The sequence below is a fragment of the Rhipicephalus microplus genome, chromosome 3 (assembly GCF_043290135.1).
Source record: "Rhipicephalus microplus isolate Deutch F79 chromosome 3, USDA_Rmic, whole genome shotgun sequence".
Lineage (NCBI taxonomy): Eukaryota > Metazoa > Arthropoda > Arachnida > Ixodida > Ixodidae > Rhipicephalus > Rhipicephalus microplus.
The window spans coordinates 35,695,906-35,707,925 of NC_134702.1; the positions used below are offsets into that span (position 1 = coordinate 35,695,906).

General features: G+C 46.4%; 1 protein-coding gene across 1 annotated transcript in view; it reads right to left on the reverse strand.

Moving 5' to 3' along the window:
* Positions 1–3,121: 3,121 nt before the first annotated feature.
* Positions 3,122–12,020, reverse strand: part of LOC119176741 (cyclin N-terminal domain-containing protein 1) — a 296,811-nt gene continuing 287,912 nt past the window's right edge. Inside the window, exons 5-7 of the mRNA XM_037428100.2 lie at positions 5,999–6,149; positions 4,429–4,522; positions 3,122–3,436 (exon numbers count right to left, since the gene is read on the reverse strand). Of these exons, the coding sequence (XP_037283997.2) occupies positions 3,329–3,436; positions 4,429–4,522; positions 5,999–6,149 (353 nt within the window). The 3' untranslated portion in view covers positions 3,122–3,328. The remainder of the gene's footprint in view (positions 3,437–4,428; positions 4,523–5,998; positions 6,150–12,020) is intronic.

Sequence of the window (12,020 nt, forward strand, 5' to 3'; positions counted from 1 at the left end):
GATACTTCGCCATGTCCTCGCCTACTACAAACGGTGGCAGTTGGTACCGAATTCTAAAACCGCTGACCTGAATCGTCGGAGAAGCTACGCTAGGCGCCTGCGAACACTAGGATTGCCAATTCTATTCGTTTCAACTCAAGGCGCTCCTGTCTCTCGGCCTCCTCGCGCTCGCGACGTTCGCGCCTTTCAACTTCTTCACGTTCGCGAGCTTCTCGCCTTTCAGCCTCCTCGCGGCGTGCTTTAATATCCACCCAGGCCTCATCGACTTCCTCAGCCGACACTCCCTCATCCTTCATGATCTCAAGGATCGCTTGCTTTCGTTTCGCACGGCCCAAAGTAATGCCGAGTTCCTCACAAATTTCGATGAGTTCCTTCACTTTAAGGTTCTCCATCGTTCACACTAGCCTCTTGCTGTTTGCCCCTGTTAACAATTTACTTGCCGTACCCACTATAAGTCAACTAGCAAGACGCGCAAGCAACTTTTCACTCTCCCGTGTTTACCCCCTCCGCATTTACTTTGGTTTCAAAGCACTTCGACTTTGCTTGAAACGATCAAAGCTCACTCTAATGCTTCACACAGCCCTTCTCTAAACTACTACAACCTGAGCTAGAGTAGTTTGGTGAACTGAGGGGAAAACATCAGGCACTCACCGCATCGATGTCGCTGACGCCGGCCGATCCCGCAGCTGCCAACCACTGTTGCGAACGACGGACCGATCCCGCCGAAGCCACCACTGTTGCGAAAGACGGCGACGCCGACACGGTCCCGAAGGCGCCACTGCTTCCAACTCCGCCGGGAAGGTCACCAGCCGTTTGGTAGCGTATGTTTATCAGCTCGCGACTGCTTCTGCGCAGAGCTGATAAGACGAGCGGACGAGACGACGGTGAGTTAAACAAGGTTTATGTACAGCATATATACAGAGGCGTTACAATTTCGGCACTGGGGCCGACAGAGACTCGAAGAGCCGAGCTCTCCTCTCTAATACATAGGTCAACTTTTCGCCTAAGACCGCCGACTCACACACATGTCGGCTCTCCGACATGGGGACTCCTCTCTCATAGAACCGCCGATCGCGACGCGCCGCAGGGCTTCTTTTATTTACACCGGGTCCAACCAAAATGTCCAATCAGAAGCGCCGCTGGTCGTCAGGGCAGATTCCTCCAATGGGGTCGCCGCGCCATGCGTCAGACCACCAGACACGAGGACGCCGGCTCGCTGTCACGTGCGCCGCTGACTCAATGCACGTGGGCCAGAGAGGCGCCGCGCGTGTTCACGCCGTTGAGATGTTCGCGTCAGGCGGACTGCGGGCTGGCCTTGACCCAGATTGCCTTTTTCAGAGGCACGGACGTTTGACGAGGACTCGCTGGCATAACAGCGTTCAGTCAATAGCAGCAAGACTTGTTCTGTGAAAATATGACCGAACTAAGAGCTCTCAATGTATGAAAAGAGAACTTAATTGGCAATACTCACAAGATCGAAGACGTAATGTAAGATTGTAACTATTTCATTCAATCTATTACAAGAAAAGAGGCATTAATCCTTCAGATTATTTAAAACCAGCGCATTATCATTCCTCTCGTCATGACCACAAATTTAAAGTATACGGTCATACAGCCCCAGAACGGATCTTCTGAAGCATTCTTTTTTTTTGTTTCGCAAGCCTTTGTCGAATGGAATACGTTACCAGCTGATGTAGTTGGCCGCAAGACTGCGGATTCATTCTATGAGGCACTGTGCCCTTCACAATAATCCCTAATATGGCGCTGCGGGTAATCTTCCAAATAAAAAAAAGAATATTGAGCTTCCCACGTTCGCAACCACTTTCTGTACAGGCTCTCTTCTCATGACGTCACTTATAACACGCAGTTGCAGATTGAGTTAGAACAAAATGACAATTGCGATTACGTAAGTGCACCAAGCTTTCACTTTCAAACCGAATACAGCGAGGGGTCACGTCACTTCATCAACTGCACTGGAGTCATGTGGCCGCAGTTATGACGCACGTGCGCCGGCCTAACCGTACGTGTCCCGTCACCGTGTTGCGGTTAGATTGGCATGCCCCTTCACCGTATAATCAGCTATATGTAGTATAGCGGAATACGTAGAGGCGGAGAAAAGGAAGAAAGGACACGTGCATCCTGCATGTGCCTCGGCGATTCTGACGTCACGGCTCACGCTCGCGAGCCGCTGCCGCGCACTGACAATCCATCAAAAATACAACCGACTGTTCAAAAATACGGGAAATGAACTCTGTTTATCGAAACAGTGGCATCTTCCGATTCGAATTTCCAAGTTTCATAAGTTTTTTTTTCCAATTTTCGTTCAGTATCTCTTTAGAGTCACCCAACTTTTTTGCTTTCATTTTTTAAACGTTTCAAGCCATTTTAATATAATCGATTGCGTTTGCATTGTGGACATGCAAGAACATAGCATTCTGAATAGAGGCGCTTTTTTTTTCCTTTTTTCAATTTCGTCGTTATTAGGTTGTGGGCGAATTTACTTCAAACTATAAGCTCACTCTTATATACTACAAAAAGCTAGAATCCTTTCGCTTCCTGATGCGTAGCAACGATTTTTATGAATATAGGTGTGTTAGCTGCTCTAATTGCACCACAATATCAAGCAAACTTATTTAAAAGCTACATTCGACGTCACTTCACCGACGTAGCTTCTAAACGTGCTCGTACAACATGGCGAATGCGACGACGCAACGCAGCATAATCAGTGCTGCTGTAAATATATAGTGCTTAGATATGATAGATGAAATCGTAACATTATTGGCGTTTGTAACTGATTAACGATAAAACCTGCATATCATTCATTGTTATCACTCACGTGACGTTACAGTCCTAGCTTCATTAATGGCATGCTTTGGCCGCCAATAACAAACACATAAAGTAAAAGACAAGCACTTGTAAAGGTCAAGCCCTCAACGACAAGCACTTGTGTGTGTGTTCTTTGCGGCCAAAACATGTCATTAAACAAGTACCAACTAGGCCAACAATCAGTATTGTTACAATATATGTCTAGCCTAATTACTGTGTGCCATAGTACTGCGACATGGTGCTTTACTGCGAGCCGAATACCGCACTAAAACAAGAAGCTACACGTGACAAGGTCGACACCAACAAAAATAGTAATTTATTTTCTTCTTTACAATGCCCGTTGAATTTCGCACCGTCCCAACGTTTGTGGGAACCTATAGCAAACTTGCAATGGTACATACGACTTAAAGCAGGGCAACTTAGCATCAAAAATGACTAGAAAGAGAACGACTAGTTCGACGACTATAAGGTTTGACTGTTTGTTTGTCGGATGAACTGATGTTCATTGCGCAAGCGGATCTTCCTTGAAGAGAACAGTCATGATGAGGGAGCTGAACTGGTGGACCTCTTTTCCCGACAGCCGCGTGGCGTCTTGAAGGAGGCCGAGGAACTGCAGACAGCGCAAAAAGGAAGAAGATAGATAAGCGAGCAGGGTCTTATCGAAGTTAAAAGAGAAGTGCGACAAGTCTCAGACGAACAAACGAATGTGTAATCTTAACGGCTCATTTTTTTCTTTGTTAACCAGAGTATTATTGATAACTATATTAGAAAGTAATGCCAGGGAAAGTAAAGAGGATTTTATTAGAAGTAATTGTAATTTAAATGTGAAGAAATAAAAGTGCACGAAAAGATAACTTGCCACCGGCAAGATCTGAACCTGCGACCTTCGAATAATGCATCCGATACTACCATTGAGCTACGGCGACAGTCATCCCTCCCTTCACCCCCCTTTCTCGTCAACTTTATGGACACGCTAAAACTAAGACCTGCGCCGACTAACAACTGCTAAGCTTGCTTAAGTTCACGGAAGCATCGGCGAGTTACGGCTGTGCTGACGATGCGGCTGTGGTAAAGCCATCTTTCTTTCCGTGTACTCCGCCACAAACATAACAACATTAAACACTGTGATATACTATCAACTTTAAATGAAACGCAAACAGAGAGCGCGTGGCCCAATAAAATTAGCGACAGTATAGTGCATGCCATCCAGCCATCACCACTGAGATTTGCACGGCTCTGCATGTGCGATAACCTAACAGTGTAATATTTTCGACGGTGTTCTAGTTCTGATATCATCATAATGGTGGCTGGCATGGGCACACCTGACTCTGCTATCAATTTTATTGTCTTTCATATCCTCCATTCCCTTTTCTTTTCAAATATCGCAAGCAGAACACAAACGAAAACTTAGCACACTATATGTGGGGATCGAGCAGTGCGGCCGAACCGCAGGGGCGCGCCTTCAAATTGTGAGGACTGCACGGCATGCACTGTGTCATCGCTAAAGCTTAGCCCACGCGCTCCACTGTCCGCGTTTCACTCGACGCCGACTCTATACCGGTCGCCCACGGTTGTAGAAATGTTGAACGCGTCCCGTTTCACCTCTCTGTATCTCCGCGGAAACTTGATCTTGACGGCACAGGCGATGACAGAGGAGGCGATCAACATCCGGTCAGCCTTGAAGGCACGGAACATCCTATGGGGCACAAAGAGAGAGAGAGACGGTGTACTCATTTCTGTGAGGGCATCGTAATAGCACGTTCATCCGTGCAGCTCCGTCCGCGTTTGTGTGGAGCGTGCCGCAGCTGGCCTTGCTTCAGGGGCTTTATGTCCTTGCTCTGCGGAGCGACAGCTTATATAGGGCGAATGTGGAGTCTGACGTGGTTAGCCCCGGTAGCATGCGCGGCCTGGTAGACATGAAGACGTGCAATGCACGTGTGGCAATGTCGAAGCGTCTCAGGGGCGAGTGCTGTGCCTTGGATATCAAAGAATACGCGTTTGGGATGGTAACACGCGCGCTACTCAATCGGAACAAGTGACCCACGCTTCGTGACTGTTCCGAGATACGCGGTCAAATCAAAAAGTGACAACCTCGGGTGATGTGTCAAGCTTATAGACAGCGAGACAAAGGCGCCTACCAACCCGATTTCTGGTTAAAAGCTACGAGCTCTGCATGCATGTTAGGTCGCGCAAGCTTCCCGGCACATCACGTCACAACCCCACAACCGCCGTAAGGTGTCGCTCCGTAAAGCAAAGTCAGCTATTCGCGCTCTCTACACAGATGTGGACACGGCTGTATACGTATACATAAATAAATCCACGAGTATGACCCGTGTGCTAGGGACTCGCGTTCACCTTAAAGAACCCCACGTGGCCGAAATTCCCACAGCCTTCCACTATATGGCGTCTCTTATAATCATATGGTGGTGTTGGGACGTTAAACCCCACATATCAAGGAATCAATTCTTTCGCCATTGTGGGTAATCGATACACAATAAACGCTCAACTACATCTGTGATGGCACTATTCACTTCCGTGTTATACCAATTCCTATAAACAGGGATCAGCCACATTTATTTTTCTCCTTATTACTGTTTTCCGTGAAATATTGGACAGTTGGAAAGTTTAGTCAGGATCCTGACAGTTGGATACTGACAGTGACAGTGGGAAAGTTCAGTCAGGATCCTGACTAAACTTTTCAACTGTCCAATATTTCGCGGAAAAAAAGTAATAAGGATAAAAATAAATGGGGCTGACCCCTGTTTATAGGAATCGGTATAACACGAAAATGAATAGTGCCATCAAGCCCACGTGGCTGACAGTGCTTTAGCGCTACGGGGTCACGTTACTTGTACGCACCCCTTTTTTTTTTTTTTTTGCTCTGCTTCTGTTACAGTGTGAAAAGGTAAAACTTCAGCGCACAGTTATCATCGATTAGAGCTGCGAGCATGACAATGATGCAACAAAAGCCCGGTGATAGTGTGGAACAAGTGCGAATTTTTTTTTCTTTTTCAAACTAGTGGTGTCCGCTGCCTTTTATTCCTCTGTAACATTGCCACACTATAGCAACGCCACACCTTCAGGACCTAAAGCAGCTCCGTAAAAACTATTCCAAGATACATCGACCACCATACGCAGGACTCAACATAAATTGTTTGGCACAGAAAAGTACCTGTTCTGCTCTTCCCCGTTGGCTCCGCGGTCCATTTTCAGGTGTGCCTTAGCACGCTTGTGGATCTCCAGGCGAACCAGGTAGAAGCCCTGCATCACGCGCAGCGTCACCGCATACAGCTCCTTCGGCTCGAATTTCGGCTCGTTGTGGCCTGCGCATCAGCAATCACACGCGAATTGGTTGTCACAGGCCGCAAACGTTTTCAGCCCCACAACATACTCGTACAGTATATACACACGCCAACTCTCGCACATCACCTGACAGCAGGATTAAAAGTTAGAACACAGAGTTCTTTTTTTTTTCATGCAACACGTCTCCGGCCAGCAATCCTGACCTATTATAAAGGCTTAGACTTTCAATGCCCCATGGAACACGAAAATTAACCAGCTGTGTCAACAGCGATGGTGAAAAACAAGATGATCCCGTGGTGACGTAATCACGACATGCACGGATAGGGAAAATTCGTTACATCATTCATGACGTCGCTATAAGGTCACACAGCGTGACGTAATCGCACGAAAACGTCGCTTGGTCGAAGGTAAGCCGATAAAAACTAGGTGATCGCTTTAAAAGCCGGCAATGCTTCCGACGCTATAGAAGGAATGCGAAACCACATTAGGTGCAAGAAGCTTTCAGATGGGGCCGGGGGCAGACGATATCTGGGGTTTTACGTCCCAAAACCACAGCATGATTATGTGAGACGCTGTAGTAGAGGGCTTCAAAATTTTCGCCTCCATCGAAATGTGACCTCCGCAGTCGAACCCGCAACCTTCAGATTCGCAGCCGAGCACTGTAACCATGTCTGCATCGCGGCGAACAAAAGAGGGGGGGGGGGGGGGACCAATAGATTGACTTAGAAGAAACAACAACAAGATGGCTTTCGCCTTTGAGCATAAAGGGCCCTGGGCAGTTTCTTTACGCACTGAGCAGCGTCACACCCGCGAATGACAAAACAGCTAAGTTACAGGTAAAAACAACAATCACGAAAATGCACAACAAATGAAACGTCGGAACGAAGGCTCACTATCAAAGTCAGTAAGAAGTACTTTCTCGAAACTCCTTGTACCGGCGTTAACGGGAACAAAGATGGGAGATACGCACAACAGCCATATATGGGGCACAAACTTCCGCTGACAATTTGAGAGGGTACCGGAGAGCGCGTGGAGAATAGGCGCCAAACCTGACGATTTGTGGCGGTCGCTGGCTACAGCTCTGCGCAAACTGTCGCCATTACATTGGCTTGCGTGCGTGTGTGTAAGGCATTGAATCGAGAAACAGCAAAATGTGATTTGCGAAAAATTCGGCAGATCCCACGTACCTGCGAATCAACATTAAGCGAAGCATGAGGAGGGAAGGTGACCCTGTTGCATTTTTTTTTATTGAGCGACACGTCATGAAATGACGCTAAATATATGTATAGAAAAGACAAATCAAAGAAAACAGAATAACCGAGTAATGTTAATATAACCAGCTTTTCGCACTTGCGCAACGATGCCGACTGGAACATGCGTATTAGCAACACCAGAGGCTGATATTAAGTGCTGATCCACGCGAGGATGCTGCGGGCCATGGGCACTGCTACATAAATCAACTTCAGCGCATAGCAACTAACCACAATTGCCGTTAATCCGACGTGATGTCTCTATCAACGGAGTACATATGCAATGTTTATAAAATTGGGTGGCGAGCACTGCAACCACTATTGACATTTCACGAAGATGAGCGCCTATTTGAAAAGCAGTTCCGACATCTGGCGTAGCTCTGTGGTAAAATGCTTTATTGCCACGCAGAATGCTTGGGTTCGATTGCAGCTTAACGCTCACCCGTCGAAGTTGTCCATGTGTGAGTTCTCGTCGTTCCTGGGTATACATACCAAGTGTCTATCACCTGTGGCACATACCCGCATACCAGCGGCACATACCCGCCCGTGGGTATGTGCCACTGTCAGCAGGAAGTGTTTGACGACGTACGCGACAGGATTGCGACATTGCACATGTCTTGACCAGCACGTCATATTCATCAAACCAAATAGATAGATAGATAGATAGATAGATAGATAGATAGATAGATAGATAGATAGATAGATAGATAGATAGATAGATAGATAGATAGATAGATAGATAGATAGATAGATAGATAGATAGATAGATAGATAGATAGATAGATAGATAGATAGATAGATAGATAGATAGATAGATAGATAGATAGATAGATAGATAGATACGCTCAAGGTCACCGAAGTTCACTAAGAAATGCTTAGCATTTAAAATGGTATACGGGCCGGTGCTTCTCGCACGCGATCGCTACACCATGTGATGCAATATATGGCTGCAATTCACGCCATATGTCTCGCGCATGGCAATGCAGTTGGCGGCAAAGTGTCAGCCTTCTCGCTTCATTTTTGACAGCGTCGTTCGACTGTCGGTCGATAGGGCTTAAACCTGTTCACCACGTGCTCGCGTGTTCTCTTTCGTTTTACCCACGATATAGAATAATACACACTGTTGATCGCATTGTATTTTACACCACCACTGCCAGCTTCATACATTTAAATAAAACACCGAGTTGGAGTTTCGTATTCTGATTTTAGCGCCAAGTTATTTTAGGGGGGAGCTTCTTAGGGCTTGGGTCATTCCTTCGCAGTGTTAGTGGTATGAATGGCTCAATAGATGGCGTTATGTGTATATGTCCTTGGAGATAATATCACTAGATGGCGCTAGTGGTTTTCGTGCAATGAGAAATTTGCAGCATATACATGGAGTGAATGATGATAAGTGGGGCGAAGCGGCCATCTGTGCGGTGCGTGCTCTAGGAGCACAATGACGGACGGACGCTTCGCCCCACTTATCATCATTCACTCCATGTATATGTTGCAAATTTTTCATCTCTATTCTTTCAATACTATATTTCGTTCAGGGCTTTACAAAAGTACTGCAGAAGGAAGGAACATAAATATAACTCCGAAATTCCAGAATAGCCACGAGAATAGACTGAAACTGAACAGTCATACTAAAAAAAAAATCCACTGCATATGCGTCAAGCCATATGAGCAAGCTCAAGGCATCGCCCAATGTACCATGGTTGTCAATAGTAGCGGTTAATGAGACTCGGCTTTTAGTATCGCGCGGGCAAACCTGCCACGGCGCCCGATATGCTCAAACCGTTGTTTGTGTGCTGCCATCTATTGACGATTTTCGCTATGGCACGGCCTTGGTCTCCAATGTTGCTTTCTTTGCAAACGCGCGTGAATCAAATGCTAGGGAAACACAGCGCTGGCAAAAACAGCAAGAAAAAAATAGCCCCATCTCCACAATCCACGCACCACTGATCACTACGCGCGGTTAAACTTCTTCCTAATACATTCCGTAGCTGTAAGCGCCTAGTAGACGGAGAGAGAAGGAGGTTGCAATTACGGTTACACTCACACACCGATACGCACTTGCGCGTGTAATGAATCGCACCCAGATAACATACACGGTTTGTGTGGGGGGAGGGGGGGGGAATTCGTGGAAACGTTACCTCAAGCTGTCATTTTAAAAAAAAACACTTTCCTATATATCATATATCAAACATTTCTGAAGAAGATATGGAGGCAGCATTTGAGAGACATCGATAAAAATATCCAGAACATCCAAAAATCTGGACGCCTATTCTGAAATGTATAAATTTTCTTTCGCTGTTGTGTTTCAGCATATGGTGATCTCATGCAGTACTGATTTCAATCACGTATTTGTTTGTTTTGTGTCTGTGTGTTTGCGTGCGATAAGGAAATAGAAGAAATAGAAGTTAAAGCGTTTATTAACCAGAATATGCGAGTAAGCGACGCGCTTATACCATTTATCAAAGCCACTGTCATGTTATACCCAGTGAAGCCCCGGGCCGTGTACTCGATACCCCTGTTTTGCGGCGTCGAAACCATCACCAAGTCAGCCACGTGCACATGTCGAGGAAATCCCAAGAGGTGGCGCTAGACTACCGCGTCCGACTGGAGGGAGGTAAACCAGCGGGGATTTCAAAGACCTCGCAAGTAACTAACGCGTTACGTGTGCGGGATACGCGGTAATGACGACGAATCTGAGCAACCGGATTTGGCCAAGTAAAAACACAGCTGACGATCAACTTGCCTGCAAAACATTTCTCGAGTCTTGCCGCCCAATAATAGACGGATGGATGGATGGATGCTATGAGCGTCCCCTTTACAACGGCGCGGCGACATGTGTGCCACCAGGCTCTCAAAAAAAAAAAAGAAATCTTTCCTTTTGTGTTGACCTAATGCCATATCTACTTCGATTAAATTGATGTTATTATAACCAAAAAAAATATACATTCGTGTTCCATCTGTCTGCCTCTTCAGGCAGAATGACCTCATTTCCCCACTATTTCTGTCCTTTATCTCTGCTTTTCTGCCACCTGTACTCTTACCATCCCTTCCTTGCTTCTATCGCGGGCGTGTTGAGCTTTCCGTGTCTGTCCCTGAAACACAAAGCCTCGTGTGGGCTTGTACTCACACGTATACGTGGATGGATATCGCCGCATTCAATCAGAACATGTTCCGCCGTTTCCTTAAATCCCCCACAGCTTTGTTCTTCTTCTATACTGAATCTCAATTTATGACTACGCCTTCTAAGGCAACCCTACCTCGCTTAGAACAGTAAAGCGCTTCCTCTTGAATCATCATAAAACCTTATGCGAAATTGCTGCCATCTGTCGGCCGTCGTGTGCATGCCGTCATGTTAGAGACTCGAGCGCGGCGCAGTACGCACAGTCCGCGTGTGATGACGTGTACGTAAGGTGAGGCGTGTATTGGCTGATAATCGCAATGTCGACGTATTGATGTGTCCCTTGCTGTACACAGAGATGAACTCGGAATGTTGAAAGAAGAAATATCTAACGTGGTTGCATGGGCGAGTCGGTACGACGTAACTCACATAACAAACGGCGCCAATAAGGAGGGACAAGAAGGAGACAGACAGCGGCACTGACTTACAACAAGATTTATTTGCTGGAACCGTGCAATATATACCTTAGCGGCATATAACAAAAGCAGAAAAGACAAATCAAAGAAAACAGAATAACCGAGTAATCATCGTGATAACGTGCCATGAACATCACATGTGCCAACTTTCTGAAGAAAATCTATTTCCTTTTGTGATAGAGCAATCGAAGTGCCGCTGTCTGTCTCCTTCTTCTCTTGCCCCTCGTTATTGGCGGTGTTTTTTTGTGTGAAGAAAGATAAGCCGTAAAATATGCCGGTCGTTATTTTTTCAAGCTGGTGACGTTTCCAAGCACGTGCTCCTGCTACTGCTCCCGAAACACACGTTTGCGGTCTCCTTCATAAGCAAGTAGGACGTGCAATAGCATGTGTACTCGTGGTCCCTCATGCCGAAGCAAGACCGTTTTTGCAACGTTTTCACCGGCACGCCGTTCAACAAGTGAAGGCGACTCGTACGATTCACGCAGAGCCACGTACACGCAACAAGCTTTATTGCTGTTAGTGCACAAAAAGCTGTGCTGATGTTTACATGCCAACACGCTTCTTTTTTTTTTTTTTTAGGGTCATGGCGTTTGATTTGATTGCGGCGGCAATCATGCGAATATTGTTTCTACTGCCGATGAGGCAGCAAGCGCACGCAGGCTCCAGCCGACATGCATAAGGACCACTTTGTGCTCTTTTCTTAAAAATATTTTTTTGCGCTAGTTGTACAGCTTTTGCGAAATCTTGGCTATCGTAGCATAGCTAAGCTGCGAGATTTATTGCTATAAAAACAACAGACGGCCGCAACAACGTGGTTTAATTTTGTTTTGCTCTTAGATGAAAATTAACCATATAATGTATATTATTGCGCGATTTCTGGCATTGACATTCGGGAGTTTAACGTCCCGAAACCACCATATGATTATGACAGACGCCGTATTGGAGAGCTCCGGAAATTTCGACCACCTGGGGTTCTTTAACGCGCACCCAAATATGAGCACACGGGCCTCTTTCCGCCTCCTTCGGAAATGCAGCCGCCGCAGCAGG